This window comes from Aptenodytes forsteri, unplaced genomic scaffold, assembly GCF_000699145.1.
Source record: "Aptenodytes forsteri isolate BGI_AS27 unplaced genomic scaffold, ASM69914v1 Scaffold289, whole genome shotgun sequence".
NCBI classification, from domain to species: domain Eukaryota; kingdom Metazoa; phylum Chordata; class Aves; order Sphenisciformes; family Spheniscidae; genus Aptenodytes; species Aptenodytes forsteri.
Genome location: NW_008795025.1, coordinates 191923 through 211024, shown reverse-complemented (window position 1 = coordinate 211024; position 19102 = coordinate 191923). Strand labels below are relative to the sequence as shown.

Here is a 19102-nt window from a genome sequence, read left to right as displayed (position 1 = left end):
CTAAAGGGGGGTAGATTTAGGCTAGATATAAGGAAGAAATTTTTTATGCTGCGGGTGGTGAAACACTGGCACAGGTTGCCCAGTGAGGTGGTGGATGCCCCATCCCTGGAAACGTAGGAGGTCAGGTTGGAGGGGGCTCTGAGCAACCTGATCTAGTTGAAGATGTCCCTGCCCACGGGGGCGTTGGACTAGGTGACCTTTAGAGGTCCCTTCCAACCCAAACTATTCTAGATTCTATGACACATGACTTATTTTTAATTTTTTTTTTTTCCCCCAGAAAATACTGCCCTTTGGTTTAGTAACTATTTGTTATTTTTATCAATAATTACCAGGCCTGACGCAGGTTGTCTTATAGCATTACTGTGTGTAATTTTCCTGTACGTTTCTTTTCTCTAAGGTGCTGAGTGGTATCAGCTTCCCTTGCCTTCAGCTGACTTATGCATATTCAGCCTGTAAATGATAACTCACATTCATGTCAGTTCATGTTTATTTGATGAGCTCATGGAAGTGTAAGTCTAGTAGAATGGAAGAGATGGATAAACACTGAAAAGCATTCATTGTTTTACTGTTTTCTTTGGAGGGTTTTAGTAGCAGGGTGTTCATGAGGGTTCTGGGAATCTTTCTTGCATAGGCTTTGTTTGCCTTGAAGAAAAATGCTCAGTGAAGCTGATTTCAAGTGGGCTAAGTGGAAAATTCCATTGTTCAGTCTTGTCTTCCCTCCCCCCGGTAATTTCTTTGTCTTTCTAGAGGAAAGTTACTGGAATGTGGCCTGATAGTGACACAGAATGTTCACCGTCTCACTGTAAATAGGAACCGTACAGAGACATCCCAGTGTTTCTCTAAATTGGTGTAGGAGGTGCAACAGGCGAGCCAGTTTGCATGGAGAGCTTGGTGTAATAAGCATAATATTTAGATATTTGCAAAATGTTTGGTGTGGCTTTGTCATATTTCTGAAATTAATATCTGTTGACATCTTACTGTATTATTTTGGGGCCAAAGTGATGAGTTGCTTGGTTTGTTTATGATTAGTAACTTTTGGCCTGACTTAAAAGTCCTGAACTTTATGAGTTTAGGTTATATTTTCCCCCATCTAATTCCTTCACTAGTTGATGCTGCTTTGTCTCGTTGCATTTGGACACTAGAACCCATATAAAAGTCTGTTTTGCATTGCTCATACAGTCACAGCAGGGAGTTTGATCATAACTGCATCACAAGTTGGTGAGAGCACCAGCATTGGCCACATCTTCCTGCATGCTAAATTCTACTAACCCGCATCTCGCCATGTCTCCTGTTCAGAGGTCAACTTTTAGCCACGCTGAAGTAGTATCTTTGCCATTCCAGTCAAATGAGATGCAAACCTCTTCCATTTTTTTTTTTCTTCTTCACTCTAGTTTGTACCCTTCATTAGTATCAAAAATCTGGTGTAACATTATTTTTCTCTGTTGACAATGAATTCTGCATATTACTGTGATTCTTATTTTTATAAAACTTTTGCTTCCAACTTAGTGGTAGATCACAAATAAGCTGCTGAATATATTTTAATTCCTCTCTTTTTAGGTCTTCTATCTAGGCTGAAAGTTTTCATTTTGCAGGATTATTAAAGCGTAGTATCTGGCTCCCTAGTCTGGCATTTTTTTTACAAAACTTTCCAAAATCCCTTGGAGATTGGGATTTCTTTCTTATAACTACAGGCCTCCTTTTCAACCTGTTATACTCCATGCCTATGTTGATTTGTAGTGCCATTTTCTTTTGGCTTGAATCCACAAATGCCTCTACTTTGAAAGAAATAGTTGATCAGAGCTCTTCACCACCATGCCTACTCACCAACACATTCATAATCTGGCATCCCTCATCCACTAGCACATTAGTCTGTGTAGTCCTGTCGACCAAGATTATTTGGAAACAAGTCATCAAGTGCTCAGCCATACAGTAAGAGTTTTCTTGTATTGAGTTAGCCATTTGGGGGGTGGATAGGTATTTTAAGGGTATGGTTTTTGTCCTCTATTTCCCTAGAGAAACATAGTTTGTACCACAGCAAGATGCCTTTAGACCTATATAGTTTGTTCATCTGCCTGTATGGAATTAGCTGTATTTGCATAAAACACATGTATGCCTTTACACAGCATCCACTTGTTGGTAATCTATTGTATTACTTTGAGCATGCTGGTAAGGAAAAAACCCACACATGGTATGTGAATAGACAAGCTGACTCTCTCTTTTTTTTTTTCTTTTTTTTTTAATAAATCAGTTCTTTCCCTAGAGATCTAGATAGATGCTTTCAATTACTGTTGGAAAACAAACAACTCTTAAACTTAAGCACATGGTTTTGAACAAATAAATCACTTGCTGCTTAATATGGGTGATAGAACTTGTTTACAAACTTATAAAACCTGCTGGTGCATGAAATCAAACCTGGCCTCACTAACCAGTGCTCATCACCATTGCCCTACTGACCGTACTCCTCAGCACCCTGAGTATCTCTCTAGCTCTGAAGACTAAGTGAGGTGAGTACTTTATGGGTCTGTGGTTCCTCTCTTGCCCTTTGCGTGGACTTGTATGGTTAAGGGGTGCAGAACAGAGTGCATATCTGTTGTACAGGCAAGTTAGCTCTACGCTGTCTCACATCTGGACCTGTGTCTGGTAGATCTGAGCTGTTCATCGATTGATGTGGTTAGGGGAAGCATACGCTGGGATATAGCCTGAGTGTGTCTTTGTTGTATTTAAATTGCTTGTAAGTAATACTCGCTAATGTTGTCGTCTTGTCTGTTTGCAGTGCCTCCAGGGATTGTGGGTGAAAATAAACTGGAAGATGTGAAAGTGAAAGAGAAGCACAGAGTTACCCTAACATGTGAAGTGATAGGTAAAAGTATACAATATTACTTACCTTTACTGATCAAACCCATGGTGTCGATCATCATTGGTTCTGAACAGCATGTTTTTAACGGAATTTTCAGTTCAGTGGAATTTTTAAATTTGACCATGGTGCTTATAGCAGGACTAAGCACTCCTTATAAAAGTTGTATAAAATGTAACCAAGAGCATAGTTGCTGTGATATTTCTTCTCTAAAGGCCTATGGAATTTAAGAGGAGGTATATATTACTTCATGAGGTTTGAAGACTTTAGAATACTTATTCCAAAACATTTCCCTAAAGCATATATTTTAAAAAGGCATCTGAAACTGTATGTTTCTGTTTTTCAGAAATGTTGGCATATCCTAGAGGTTATGCAACAACTACTATTTGCAATTTTCTTTACTCCATTAAGGGAACCCTGTACCACAGGTCACCTGGATAAAGGATGGGCAATCTCTAACTGAGGATGAAGATCACAAGTTTCTGTCCAGTGGGCGTTTCCTGCAAATTACCAATGCTCAAGTCACTGACACAGGGAGATACACATGTCTTGCATCCAATACAGCTGGAGATAAGAGCAAAAGTTTCAGTCTTAATGTACTTGGTAAGACAGCTGGGCTGGCTCTTGCAGAGAAAATATTAATCTCAGGAAAAAATAGATAACCACATTGGAATTTTGTAGTACTTTAATTACAGCAATGCTTAAGTTGCCTGGCTACAATTAAAATTTCATAGCTTAGTAATTGATAAATAATAGCAGTTCAATAGAAACAGCAGTTCCGTGCTTTAGACAATATAGAGCTAGAAAATGTGGAGCTATAAGAGGACATTGTCTGTATGGAATGAGCAGGACAGTACATTAGTTTATTGTGTTTCAAGGAAGGAGTATCTGAAGAGCACTTCAGATTGTGATCTCTTCATAAAAGCTGAAACCATCTGCAGTTCTCTTTTTTTCATGATGGTTATTGCATAACCAAATGCAAACAATGGCGAGTTTGTTTTCCACATCCTCATTTCCTAGGCTCATGCCACCTACCAATCTGCTGCTCACAGGATCATCAGGCAGCGGGTCTGCCAGCTGCTGGGCAAGTGGTGGTTGGCTTCCTGGTGACCTGTGTTTGACAAAGGCTAAGGGTGAATGGAATCCTCTGACACGGGCTGACTGTTGACTTCAGGACAAAATGTAAAACCAGATGAATGTTGTCTGGTTCTGGGTTTCAGTGTGCCTTGTAGGAATGCCTCACAGCTATTTAAGGCTGCAACCAGATTCCTAGACTGAACAGGGAACAGAAAATTGGCTTTTCATAGAGGTTCTTCCTCTGGTTAATGTTTTTGTTGTTCCTAGTGCCTCCAACCATTGTGGGTGCAGCCAGCCATGGAAATGCAGAAGATGTCACCGTTATCCTCAACAGCCCAACATCGCTAGTTTGTGAGGCTTACTCGTATCCTCCAGCTACAATCACCTGGCTGAAAGATGGTAATCCATTAGAATCAAACAGAAATATTCGCATTTTGCCAGGTAAATTTTTTGTTATTGAGAAATAACATAACGCTTTATTCTGTTATTGTTTAGTTTCCCATTACAGATTGTTATGAAAAATCAAAGGATATATTTTTAAGTGCAATGTTTGTACTTTTGTAGCACTTCCCCTTCCAATATTTTTTAAGTGCTTCACAATTAACTGATTATTTACTTGTATTTTATTTGTATTCAGGTATTTATCCTTTTGTTCCATAAAGCTAAATGATGGCAAACAAGTTCCTTGGAGTTAATTTCAAGTTGTTTATATTCATTATTAAGTGTGGAAATTAGATGGAGAGACATATAATCAACAACATTAGTAAAAAGAATGAGGTGGCATTTTTCTAGGTCATTAGTAGTTTGCCATTTTTAATTTGTGGAGTAACTCTTACCTAGCACATCTATGGGGGTGGAAAACAGGAACAAGCTTCACTGGTAACACTGAAGTAATGTAGATGAACAAGTACTTTAGCATTAACTGCAAGTGTTCAGAGGAAGAATGAGTTGATATTGATAGCGAGGAATTGAATTACTACATGGGGGGACAACTTCTAGGAATGCAGTCTGAAAAGAGCTGCAGCCAGATTAAATAGTGATTCATCTCTGAGAATGCAGACAAGATAAATCATAAATAAACAGGATACTATGGGAAGGAAATTGATGGATGTCAAAGTTGTAGAGGCCACCTGAAGTCTTAAATCCTACTGATTCATTCATGTTTACACTTGTCACATTGTGGCTGTTGCTTCTGTCTGTTCTCCAGAGGGAGTTAAGGGCCTCTTTCATATGAAGTACTGCACTGAGACAGAAAGGCAGTACAGAGGCTCACATCCACCCCTGTATGTTGAATAGACTCTTTTTGCTTAGTCTTACCGATAATGCCTCCTTTCCCTTTTTCTGTGAATGAAGTGCAGAACCCTAAATCACTTCTTCCTATATGTGTCTTCAAGAAATTTCTTGTACAGAACTACGTTAACAAATTTTCCAAGAATCTGTAAGCAACAGGAGTTGTGATCCAAAGCACTCCTGCAAATTATGCAGTCATTTATTGCACAGTATACATGGTGGTAAGCAATCAGTTTTTCAATGCTTATCTAAGGGCAGAATTTGGACCAAAGGGTTGAAAATATTCTCCAGAAACTATTTTAATAATTGGGAAGCAAGAGTATAACAGATGCTGTTAAAGAATAATGTCTTTTGGCAGGTGGTCGAACCCTGCAGATTCTAAATGCACAGGAGGACAACGCTGGAAGATATACCTGTATAGCCACAAATGAGGCTGGAGAAACTCTGAAGCACTATCAAGTGAAAGTCTACAGTATGGAAATACTTCCAATTTTTAAAATTTTTTTCTTCTTGCATTCTTCCATTTTTTCCCCTTTGCAGTGTTACCTATCCTGGTGAATACAAGGATTTCTGTTGGTAGCTTTGTTTAGCAAGCATCTGCATTAGCTCATGACATAGGAGAGTTTGCTGTTGCATCCTTTACAATGCTGCTGTTGGGCTAAAGATCTTTGTACCACCCAGGGAAAGACATTTAAGACACATCGAACTCCAGTTTCTTCTGAAATGCCTTTTTGGTAATGATTTTAAAATCGGATGAGTGCAGCACGATGGGAGATGTGAGCAGAGAATCTCATAGAATCATAAATCGTTTATGTTGGAAAAGACCTTTAAGATCATCAAGTCCAACCGTTAACCTAGCACTGTCAAGTCCACCACTAAAATCTTGTGAGCAAAGAAACTGTTTTAGAAAAAAAGGAGGGGAGGGGACCCATAACAATCTAATGGGAAACTTTCTTGGTAAGGTAAAATAGAAGGATACTATTTTTATATCCTTCCATAAAATAACCATACGCACAAAAGCTTTTCCCATTCAAGGCTTCCTGTCAGCACATTGTCCTTTGAGCATCTGTGCCTAATACTCTATTTTAATGCTCAAACTCTTCATTATGGGCTCAGTCAACCATGATTTTTCATCTTTTTTTTTTTTTTTAGTTTCTAGTCTGAATTCGATTTTGGTTTGCTCTCTCACAGTAACTGTGCTGTTATTTTAATTACACTAAGTCCCTAATTAGGCCCCGTTGGATTTGGAATAATGAGAAGATGACAAAAGAGTTCATTACTGAAGTATGGCTATGTAGCAACATAAAGGCCCCCACCCCCAAATGCCATTGCAACTGTCAGTTGTTATGGCACTGTAAGCATTAGGGTAAATTTAAAATTTCCCATTGAAAAAAGAATGGAAAATCCTTTGAAAGCATTTAAAATAATTTGAAAGATATTATGAGACTGGGGTGGGGGGGGTAGCTTAAGAATTTTGAAATGTTCTGTTTTCATTCTGATTCAGAAGGAAACGAGATTTTGCAACATTGGGATTTCAATGGAATGGAAATGTTGAGTTTTGACCAACTACTCTGAGTGTGGACTTCAGTTCAAACATATGTTTCTGAGAATATTAATTTCTATTAAAATGCTTTTTAATGACTGCAGTACACTGAACTTTATAGAATTCAAGCCAAACACATAATAAAGTGCTATAACTAGGTAAGGTTGGCTATAGTCAGGTTTGCATGTCTAAAACTGTTCAACACAGTTTTATGTATTTTTATATATAATACATATACTAAAAATAGTTTAAAATACATATCTGTGTTAAAAAAAAAAAAGAATTCAGCTATGAGGAAGAGGCAGATTACAGGGGGAATGCACTTGCTTTCCCTGAGGTTATCATCCAGGTTTTCCCTTTGTCCAGTTAATTTTGAAATGCTGCATAAGACAGTAAGTCATGAAAGTCCTTCTTGCTCCCTTTGTTTTTGTCCAGTTCCACCCACCATTAACAAAGGGGTTATCTCAGGGATGGGTCTCTCCCCTAAAGAAGTGAAGATCAAGGTAAACCACAGCCTTACCCTGGAGTGTGAAGCTCACGCCATTCCTGCTGCTGCCATCAGCTGGTACAAGGATGGACAGGCCAGTCACAAACTTAATTCCTTCTAATGGGTAGATTTCATATCAAAACAACTGCGTATTCACTGTCGCTATTAATGAGCATTCATGCGGTGTAACAGGCTCACTTGCACTGCTTAAGTCAGCAGGAAGTCATCTCCCCACCGTCCTGCTGGCAGGATCACCCATTCATGCATCTTAGGACGTTTGCTGTTGGGCAGACCTCCGCAAATTGACACCCTTGCTTTTTTGTGGGTGCTTGGCAATGCCACTGAGACATCAGTACCACTGGCCTGTGCTTTAAAGGGGGAGGGCCCTGCCTAGCAGTAACATCCCATGGTATGACCACGTGTCCCTTTGCTGTTATGTAAAGTCCCTAAATGCCCTGTTATAGAATGGCCCCATGCTTGGTTCCTCTAAGTGCTGCCCTTGCAGAAGTTGCAGAGAGCCTCCCACTTGGTTCTGGCAGAGCTCACAAAGCCACAAAAGCATCTGGATCCTCTGCAAGGGGGAATGAGGCACGATTCCTGCCACACACAATCTTCACAATAACATAGGTCCAGAGGAGAAGCAGTTTGGAAGGGCAATGCCACAGAATCGTACTGATGTGCAGACTACGATGGGCTGGCTATAAGTAAAAAACAAACGGTGCAACTCTTCTGTAAGAAAGGAGAATATAATCTCTTGCTTTAGCTGTTCTTGGTAGGGCACTTATCATGTGGCAAACTGCTGCACCTCTGCAGCTGGACCAGCTCTTCCTGGATTTACTGAGCATACAGAAACAGCCTGGAGTCACAGGAGAGACTGTGTATACACCCTCCACCTGTTTCGAGAATATGCTGTAATTCTAGGATCTCCTGGGTGTACTGATTGTATTGCCAATGAAAAATGATGTTGGGGGGAGTTGAGAGGTCCCCAAAGAAAGACAGTGGCTGTAAGCAGCTTGCTGCCACTGTCAGAGCAGCAGCTTTTTCTTAGGTTGCCCCTAGGTAAATGGCTTTCACTCACATCTATGGACTAAATTAATTGTCCCCTGCAGGCCAGGAGTTCAGTGCTGACTCCCTAATGTGTTCCATTTTCGTTATTGAGAGATACAGGTCGTATTAGTGTAGTCTCTACTGTCATGGATGATGTAAATTCTAGGGACAGTAATGTCTAATCCTGTGTATCTCTGCGTTGCTGCTGCATCAATTTTATGTTCACACTGTGTCCTTTCTGGGCAGCAGATCCTGGTGGTTGTGTGGCTGTAGGGTGAGTTAGATCGAGTTGTTCACCTCATAGAAAACTGATAGTTTTACATGTGTAGGTTTTCCATCAGCTCATCCACTTGGCCAGTGAGTTCAGGGATTGAATCAGCTTGATTTAATCAGATGTCACGGGAGCCCTTGCCTGATGGGGATGGCGTTGCTCCTTTCAGCAGCAACTTGCAGCTGGGGTTAGGAGTGATGTAAAACCACATCCTCTTAGGAGACCAGCTACCAAGATCAGAAAGGTGAAGATGCAGAGTTTCTGACAACCATGAAAACAAAACTGTCTCCAGGAACTTGGAGTTTGATCAAGTTTACGCAGGGAGGAAAAGTTTTTGGTCTGAGGGAAGGGAGGAGCAGATGAGAGGAGAGCTGGGCTGCACCACCTGTGGCCAAGGCTGCCATCCCAGAAACACCTGGCTTATGACTGTGTCCTAAGTGGTGACCCTCAGTGATTTGGTGTCCTAAGCAACTGCTTTCTTTGCATAGATTGAAAGCGGGCCTTGCTGGAAGCATTAACAAAAATTGAAGGATGTTCTGTTGGTAGTGGTATCAAAGCAGAGGAAATACCAAAAACAAAATGTGCTCTTACTCCCAGTATACTGCCTTAGGAAGGATTTTGAAACAACCTGAATTTGACCAAAAGAGAGATGACATTATATGACTTCCACAAATATGGCTATTTCTAGTGTATGTTTCACCAAGTATTAATTTCCATGTAAAATTACATTACAGCCACTTAAACCAGATGATCATGTCGTTATCCAAGCTAGTGGCCGTACTCTGCAGATTAAGGAGGCTCAAGTATCAGACACTGGTCGTTACACTTGTCTGGCATCCAACATTGCTGGAGAGGACGAAGTGGAATTTGATGTAAATATACAAGGTAAACAGAGTTCACATAATTAAAGTCTTCCAGTAGCCTCATTTTCTAATATTCTGGTATGTTGGAATTCTTTATAATTTTGTATCCGTTACACCTGCTTGCTCTAATCCAATGCTTTTGTGTTTTGTGTGATTTTTATTTCATGTATATTTTGCTCATCTTTAAGAAATACAGTATTTGATTATTCTTTCTTTCATATTTTGTGACATAGGCAGTGTTTCTGAAGTCAGTGGAATGACATAGGAACTCTGATCTTCCTCTAAACTACATGAAAAAGTTTTAATTTAGCTTAAACTAAGACATCGTATTTTATTTATCTGTATTGACTAGTACTTAGAGGCCCCAGACATAAGCATCCTGTTGGCCTACACACTGTGTGTAAATACAAGAAACCAATCATTAGTCATTTCTGAAAATTTAGACAAAATTAGAACTTGAGTAAAACCAGATAGCTTGCTATTGAAGTATTATTGTTGATTAATACCCTCTGTGTTTTGTTGTCAGGTCTTCTTACACTGTTATTTACTAGTCTGCAGAAAATATTCAGTAGATTGCTCAATTGTTCATTCTGATGAAAAGAACTAGAATTTTCCTGGCTAATCTAAATTGGGGGGAGGGGTTAATTTAATACCCTTAATTTTTATTGCTGCTATTTAACAATTACAGTATCTTTTCATTTCTTGACTTTACAGCAGAAATAGATAGTTTTAAAATTCCAACTTTTTTCCCCTCCTCGGTTGTAGTTCCTCCTAGTTTCCAAAAGCCTTATAAGGAATGGGAAACCGGTAACACAGTAGATACAGGAAGAGGTGGAGAAAGTAAAGATGTGATTGTCAACAGTCCCCTTTCACTGTACTGTGAGACCAATGCTGTTCCTCCTCCAGTTCTTACGTGGTATAAAGATGGCTATCCTCTGAGCTCTAGTGATAAAGTACTAATATTACCAGGTGAGTATTAAAATGTCGCTCTCTGACCTTAAGAAATGGTGTTAGTGCTAGTATTTGTGTGGTAATAAACTTTTCCCCTTCAAAACAATGCATTAATGTTCTTTTCAGACTTTCTTGACTGGAAATGTGTTTTTTTTCCAGTCCTTGGACTTAAGCTGTTTCTTTCTTTCATTTAAAAAGTAGTCCCTAAAATGCTGTGAATGTGACCATTTAACTTTCTTTCATTTAAAAAGTAGTCCCTAAAATGCTGTGAAATACTTTCATGTGATGTGTTGCAAAATAAAATACAACAATGATACCTTCTCTCTGATGTGTTCCTGATTTATTTTGTTATTAAGTTTTGCTTTGGCAAAATCATAATTGGAGTAGAAAAGCCTCTTAACCAGGGAGTGAGGCATGGAAATAATGCTTCCAGCAGAAAAATGGTCATGAGCTCTTAACTTAACCTCATATGGGAGAGAGGTGCTTATAATGCTGAGAGTATAAAAAGGGAGCCTTTCTGTGCAGAGGATGGTTTGGGATGGCATGTGTAAAGAAGGGCAGCAGTGGGGATAATGTCTTTGTGTCTACCTATTGCTTATCTGTTGGGAGATCATTGACAACCACTCCCAAAATGCATTCCTAATACGCCCTGTCTTTCTGAAGTTATTTATGTGACTATGCCTTAAATGAGGAATAGAGTGAAAAGTAAAAATAGTATGTACCTGTAAGCTTCAGAAGTGAATTTTTTCAGTTTGCAACAACTTTACGAGAATATTATGTGCTTATATTTCCTTTTGCCTATTAGTTCTCTGTCACCTTGCTGAGAAATATTTCTATTTTTGATTGAAGAATAATGTCTGGCTGCATATTGCTGAAGAATGTTATTCCTTTCTGTGGAATTAATTACTCTTTTCTAACATTTCAATATGAACATTGCTGAATTCCAAGTATCTGTCAGTAGAAAAAGTAGCTAGGAAATAAAAGTCTTTAGTTACTTATAATTCAGAACAAATGCTGGCCATTCATAAATTTTCTTGCTCAGGTCTCTAGTGAAATGCGGTGTGGAAATGATGGAAACTGCTTGATGCTGCATTTAAATCTTGAATGCATTTTCCTTCCAGGAGGCCGAGTGTTGCAGATTCCTCGGGCACAAGCTGAAGATGCCGGGAGATACACGTGTGTGGCGGTAAACGAAGCCGGGGAGGATTCCATTCATTACGATGTCCGCGTGCTCTGTAAGCTTTCCTGCTTTCCTTTTTCTTTTTAATGACAAAAAAAAAGAGTTCTGTGGAAACTAATGAAGCATTATAGTTCAGGTTTACTTAATGTTTTTAAAATTTATAAATTCTGCATATTTTAAACTATGAAATTAATGTGTTTACAAAACTCTAGCACCTTATATAGAAATATACAGAATTGCATGAAAATAGTGTTAATGTTGTTAGTTCAGTGTGTTTTTAGGTTATCATTACAGGAACTCAGTTGCATTATCCCCATCACACTTCACCAGAAAGAAAAGTATATGTAGAAATCCAGGTTTTATCTTGGTATCTCTTATTCCCTATCCAGTTTCCAGTTCAAAATTCTGACCTACTAGACTTTTCTCTCTCCTTATTTTGGTCATCATTTTCTAAAATACCTGCAAAACTCCTGAAGGTGTAAGGGAATTGATGATTTAGATCAACCATCGAATGCCTCCAAAGTCCATTTTGCATGATCTGTTTACAAATATTGCATAGAAAGCTTTTGTATGCTGCTTGCATTGTCTGTTGATGTACTCAAGGTTTTTGCCATGGGAAACACTTATTTCTTTACCTCTATTTCTGCATCTACCACTGAAACACTGATTTTTTTTTTTTTATTAGGAAGAGGGCCTGCCTTGCAAATCCTCTTTTGTTCTGGCAGCAAAGAACATGACTAGCTGGAAAATGAGTTTTCACCTCTTCTTCGTTATGGCTGCTGTGGATAAGCGTACTTCTCCTGCAGTCCCTTGAGTTATACTGATTTGTTCCAGCTGAACTACTCTTGGGGTTTTATTATCTTTCACCGTATTCACTGAACATTTCACTACTTTCTTATGAAAAACCAATCTAAGATTGGTGGGCAATCTTAAAAAAAACCCAAAACAACAACAAACACTGGGAGATACTAAGTCACAGTATTCTTATCATGTTTTGCTCTTTTGTAGTACCACCATCCATCAGTGGAGCCGATGGTGATCTGCCTGAAGAAGTCACTGTGCTTGTGAACAAGGTTGCGGTGATGGACTGTGTTGCAAGTGGCAGCCCTTCTCCAAGTATTACCTGGCAAAAGGATGGCCGCCACCTAGCAGAAGACGACAAACATACATTTTTGTCCAATGGAAGGAGGTTACAGGTAGCTCTTAGTGAATAAACCAGTTTTTAGCATCGCAAACACAAGCTGCCCATAAAGACAAAACTGTTTATATTTGCTGAGTATGAGATTCTGAAATTTTTTTTTTTCCCTACAAGGTGCTGCAAACCTAAGGAGTTTTTGTCCCTTGTCCCTGTCCCTCAGCTGCTTCTTCCCGCTCCTGTGTAGTTCCCTCAGTTGTGCTGACCCAACTGTTTGTGTGGCCATGCTGTGAACCACATCAGTGAAATCACTTGGTTTAAAATAATGTTGATTTTTGTGGGGAACAACTTGTCAATTTTGTCCAAGTTTCCCTAACAGAGTTTAATTATTGCAAAATGTCATTTTTTTAAATTTAAATAGTGAATTCTGAAGAACATGCCCTGCCCCAGATCAATGGATGATACTGGATGAAACTGCTAAAAACAGTTTGAAAGCTGAGCTTAATTCTCTCCATTTTCATAGCGTGATGTAAGAATACAATAAAATATAAAAAAACATATAGAACATTAAGATTTTAATTTCAAATATTTCATGAACAGTTGTTTTGTTTTTCAATTTGAATGAGTTTAATGTGAAAGATACTGTGTTGACTTTTCTGGAGGTTTGAGACGCACAGATTTGTATAACAGATTCTGAAAGGAGTAGCATCAGTGGACGTTTCTCAGATTGGCTTCTTCATAACACTGCAAAGGCATTAGCAAAAACCCAGATCAAACCAAAAAAACCCTGCAGACTTGCAGGCCCTGAAGACCTTGGGGTCTTTGGGGAGACACCAAAACTTGATGCTTTAACAGTAAGTTGTCATATATTAGCTCAACAACAATCTTGTTTCTTTCTTTTAGATTTTGAATTCCCAAATAACAGATACTGGCAGGTACATCTGCATTGTGGAAAACATAGCTGGAAGTGCCAAAAAGTATTTTAACCTAAATGTTCATGGTAAGTACAGTAATCCATAATTTTCTGGTTGTCTTCTTTCAAATGTTATTTTAGCTTGAATGTGTTAATTTTAGCAGAGTGCTTAGGCACATACTTAGCTTTATGCATGTAAGTTGTCTTATTGGGTGTAATGGAGATTCTAACGTACTAGAAATCAAATATAAGGTTGAAGTACCTTGGCAAAACATAGATGTGATACCTTACGGCTTCAGCTCTTTATATGTATTCCATGTAGGTGGAAATTATTATTGAGGGAGCCTTGTGTAGTCGCTATGTGTATATGCTGTGGAGGTGTTGCTAAGCCCTGAAATCATGAATTACAAATTGATAACAGAGATATGGCACTGTAAAAGCTTGCTTTTTTTTTTTTAATTTCTCTTTTAAGATTCCTTTCTGTTCTTTTGTTGTTGTTGTTGAGTTAGAATAGGATTAAAGTAAATTTGGGCCTTTGGCATCACAAGTCAATCAAGAAATCACAAATACAATCAAGAAATAAAGACATTTTCCATTATTTTAAAAAACAATCTCTCCACCACCTTCCCTTACCTCTCCTGATAGATATCCTGATTTTCTGAAGCTCCAATTAACATTTCAGAGTTAACCTTAACTTTCCTTTTTATTTGTGCCCACTCTTCCTCCCACCACTTTCAGCTTTCCATTCTGAATTGAAGATCAAACAAGCATTACTCCCACAAAATCATCTGCATAATTACGTTAAAACCTACCAAGGTATACTGGCAGCTACATCTTTATGTGCTTTCACAGTATGATTTGGAGACTTACGTCACAGTCTTCTACGTAAGATCAGTATCCTTTTTCACATCCTTGTTAGCTAGCTAATCTTCTGTATTACATACCAGAAAGAAGGCAAGTGCTGTCTTCTCTCTCTCGGTTAAATACAGTACCAGCATCCAAGGAATGTGATGATTCAGATTAATACATACAGAAGAAATAAATTTTTTTCTCATTCGTACATGCAGCAGATTCACATACTAAATGAAGCAGATTTATAGTGCCTTTTTCTATTCAGTAATACAATTAACCAAAACCAGCGTTGCCATGGGAAGAATTTGCCCTGGAGTAATTCTCTGAGAAGTTACTTTCTTTCAGTGGAGTCTATCCAGATTTCCTGATATTTGAGTTTTGTTTTACAATAAAAAATTTTGCTTTTCTTGACATTTCTGTTTTAATTTAAACTTGTCTTTAAAAGATTTGTTTATAATGACTATAGTCTAATACTATTATTTTAAAAGAAATATTTGCTTGAAGCTTCAATGCTAGCTCAACGATATTACCAGTTTAGGTCTATTAATCTCTGAATCCAGTTTCATTTGAAAAATTAGACTATAGCTGTTCAGGAAAGGACCACCCAGGGTGAAGCACTGATGAAAATGCATTATCACTAAGCAGCATGATCTTTGTTTTGTCAGTGTCAAAATAAAAAAGGTTATTTTCCAGCATTTTTGTATGTTTCTAATTGAACTGCTTTCATAAATTTAAATAAAATGTTAAAGATGATGCTTTTTAATAAGTTAAAAAAATTCACTTCTTATCTCAAAGGTGTAATAAAACTAAAATAAAACCTTCTACAACATTGAAAATAAGCATCCAGTTTTAAAATCTCAACCTCTAACCTTAATATATAATAAATAGGTAATTTTCACACTGAATACTAAAATTGAGCCCCTTACTGCATCTGTATCCAGGTTACCTGTGGTACATTTGTGAGTGGTTTGCGCGCGACATGAAGGCTGCAGAATTTGAAATGTCCCATTTATATAGTTTAAGCAAAATTCATTAAAAGATAGCTTAGATTTGGCCCTGTATATTTAATTGCCCGCTGTCTTGCACTGCCAATAATCACATCTGTGGGAAAGTAACTGTGAAAGTAAATAAATATAAATAACTGTAAAATTTCATCAGATCAGAATTCTCCATTTATTCTAGTGAACCATTTTATGCTCATTATCAGGGAAATAACCTTCAGTTATTCCAAGTTGAAAAACATGGACTGAATTCACCCATTTACATTGACTCCTCTTGTTTCTGCAGTGCCACAGAGGAGCAATAAACTTGGCTTAATGACTGTTTTGTGTCATTCAAGTGACAGAAAGCAGCTGGAGTATTTCTGGTGGATATGGTCCAAAATACTTTAATGTTTCTGTCTTTGAAGAAGAGGATTCCATGTGTTCTTTGGAATAATTTTTCCACCCAACAGAGCCAAGAACATGCTTTTGCTTTCCTCGTTAAGTGTTTTATATATCCACACTGCAAAAACATGGAAACTAAAACTTGGGGTTTATTAAAAGGAAGAGATTTACAGTTATTTCATTTTAAATAGTTCTTGTAGAAAGGACAAATGTCAAAATATTCTTGTATTTAAAAGTACTGGGACTTGTAAGCTTAAAAATTCACCCCTTAGAGCAATGCTTGCGTGCCAGAATTTTAAACTGCTTAGCCTCACTATTAAAAAACAGGTTTGTCTGGTTAACAAAAGAACTCTGAACTGTATGAGAACGAATCATTTTTTGGTTCTCTATAATGAAAAAATGGACTGTTTCAGAAAGAGTAGGAGTAATACAATATCAGGAAGAAATTCTACTTAGTCACCCTACATATCCTGACAAGGTAAATTTAATCTGTCCTGCCTTACATAGCAAGTGTCCTATGAGTACAGCATTTTAAAATTGATAGTGCATTAGTTGGGAACTGCAGGATCTCTTATAGGTTAATTAGCCTTCCCAAATCTCAAGCACAGAAGGACTGCAGATAAAATCATTTAAATTTTTGTGAGTTACAGGAACAGGAATGACCATTAGATTGGCTTCAGTCATATTTCCAGATACATCCAAAAAGCAGCGGATCCATTCATAGGATGTGAAAGATTTTTGCAACCTGACCTTTTGGCAAAACTCAGCAATTCAGCTTTATTTTAGTAAATCAGGATCTTGTGGAATATTGTCTGCTGGTGCTATGATAGATATTATTAACGTATTTCTCTCCACAGTTCCTCCAAGTGTTGTTGGTACTAATCCTGAGAATTTGACTGTGGTGGTGAATAATTTCATCTCTCTGACTTGTGAGGTCACTGGCTTCCCACCTCCTGATCTCAGCTGGCTCAAGAATGGAAAACCTATCAGTTCAAATACCAACACTTTTATTGTGCCTGGTGAGGAATCTCAGCTATTTCTACAGCCTTTGGACTCAACTTGTTTTGTCTTCATAAGGGTGATGGCCATTATTTATGAAGCCAGTATATTCTTAGTATTGCTCCAGTGAGTAGACAAGACACTTGGCCTACTGTGTTTAATAATTTCTTGGCTGTTGGGTGAGTTCACTTTTAAAGAAAACTAGCTTACACTGAAAGCACTGAAATAAACTATGTGGAAAAGACTAGAGGGCAAGTCACATAACAGAGGTGCTCTGATACAGGTATACATTAAAGCTGAGTCACTTTGACACATTTCAAAGAAATGATCAGAAATTGTGACGGAGGCTAAGATAAATTCTGCTGGCTTAGATGACAAAAAGTAAAAACCTTCCCATTGACTTCAGTGGGAAACTGGATTAACCCTGCTGAACTCTCAGGAAGAAATACTTGTATTTGAAGGTCGTCTTAACCATTTGAAGCTCCTCACTAAATAAGGTCCCTGAGTCTCTGTGTCATTTCTGCTCCTGCTGCATCTCCAGCCCAGGGTATCAAGTGCAGATCACTTGCTGTGGTGCTCGTTCCTGTCTTGCTGGTATTATGTGACTGGGGGCTGTGTTACATCATAGACTAAAGCATAGACATGGAAATTGCTTAATGGCAGTAGAGGCACCTGCACAGATTTGTAATGTAGGCACAGGCAGTAAGTAGCTTCAGGAATGGAGACAGGTGAGACTGTGGAATAAAGAATGGGATAGTGACAGTTAAGTGGAAAGGGCATAGTTATGTCAGGAGACAGAAGTTAGCAGCTACGAAAGAAACAGGTGTAAAAGGAGTATTTGTGGTCCAAACTTATTAACAGCACTAATGAAATTTACCCTAAAATTTCAGTTCTCTTGGCTGTTGTTTTTTTTTTTTTTAAAGGATTAATGAAATTCAAAAAGCAATGGCAATGTAGCCTAAAATTTTCATTCCTTTGCTGTTTTTTTTTTTTTTTTTTAAAGGATTAATGAAATTCAAAAAGCAATGGCAATGTAGTGCTTCTTTGAATCTGAGGTTAATTTAGTTCCTGTGCTCAATCTGGACCTGCAATTTTAAAATAGCATTTGAGATTGATACAATAACCACAGAATAAATCTCAAGCCTTCTCTTTTTACTTCAGGTGCTCGTACTCTGCAGATTCCCCGAGCCAAACTACCAGATGATGGTGAATATACTTGTATTGCTAGAAACCAAGCTGGGGAAAGTCAGAAGAAGAGTTTCCTAACTGTTCTTGGTTTGTTTTTTACTATCTTCTGAAATAATATCTATTGCTTTGAAAATGCAGTACTTAATATTTATTTTTATTAGGTTATTTTCTGTCCTCTCACAAAACAAAGGCAGAAATAACTCTGAGCTTCTTCTACAGTGCCCCCAAGCATCAAAGACCACAGTGGAACCTCACTGACAGTGCTGAACGTGAGAGTGGGCACCCCAGTGATGTTAGAATGTGAATCAAATGCTATTCCACCACCAGTCATCACCTGGTACAAGAACAGGCGCATAATTTCAGAGTCTGCAAATGTGGAGATCTTGGCAGATGGGCAAACGTTACAAATCAAGGGTGCAGAGGTAGGCCAGGCTTGTGGGATGCTGCATCTGCCACTACTCTGCTACTGTTAAGCAATTATTTTGCTCTTTATTGGTGTATTCTGCTAGCTGTATGTAGGAGATTTATTTGCTGGAGGCCTTTCATTCTGCCAAAAGGACCTTGAGTTGGCAGAGGCAAAGGTTGTTAATATCTTTGAACTGTAGCATTAAAATAAGACTCCATAGTAAGTTTTTTTTTTTAAATTTATTTTTATTTTAGGTTTCTGACACGGGCCAATATGTGTGCAAAGCCATAAATATTGCAGGGCGAGATGATAAAAATTTCCATCTTAATGTTTATGGTGAGCATACTCTGCGTGATCTGAAGTAGTTATTATAATACCATTGACATTGTAGAGTAGACAATTCAAAATCAGTTTACAAAAATATTTGGTAACCAAACCATTCTTATTGCTTCCATTCAATTTATAGTGCCACCAAATATAGAAGGCTCTGAACAAGAGTCAGTCAATGAAACTATCAGTAATCCAGTTACCTTTGTGTGTGATGCTACTGGAATTCCTCCACCAACATTAGTGTGGCTTAAGAATGGAAAACCAATAGGTAACATTCTCTCACGCTCTCTTCCGCTTCCCCCCCCCCCCCCCCCCTCTCTCTGCCACCCGC

The 19102-nt window shown here is 38.2% G+C and overlaps 1 protein-coding gene across 1 annotated transcript in view; it reads left to right on the top strand.

Annotated features, from left to right (window-relative positions):
* The window catches only part of HMCN1 (hemicentin 1), a 209654-nt gene that overhangs the window by 142712 nt on the left and 47840 nt on the right, over positions 1 to 19102 (top strand). The window contains exons 49-63 of the mRNA XM_009275892.2: positions 2774 to 2860; positions 3266 to 3457; positions 4199 to 4372; positions 5580 to 5693; positions 7200 to 7345; positions 9304 to 9454; positions 10198 to 10401; positions 11505 to 11618; positions 12572 to 12759; positions 13602 to 13698; positions 16706 to 16867; positions 18009 to 18122; positions 18255 to 18457; positions 18696 to 18777; positions 18908 to 19039. Coding sequence (XP_009274167.1) covers positions 2774 to 2860; positions 3266 to 3457; positions 4199 to 4372; positions 5580 to 5693; positions 7200 to 7345; positions 9304 to 9454; positions 10198 to 10401; positions 11505 to 11618; positions 12572 to 12759; positions 13602 to 13698; positions 16706 to 16867; positions 18009 to 18122; positions 18255 to 18457; positions 18696 to 18777; positions 18908 to 19039 — 2160 coding nt within the window. The remainder of the gene's footprint in view (positions 1 to 2773; positions 2861 to 3265; positions 3458 to 4198; positions 4373 to 5579; positions 5694 to 7199; positions 7346 to 9303; positions 9455 to 10197; positions 10402 to 11504; positions 11619 to 12571; positions 12760 to 13601; positions 13699 to 16705; positions 16868 to 18008; positions 18123 to 18254; positions 18458 to 18695; positions 18778 to 18907; positions 19040 to 19102) is intronic.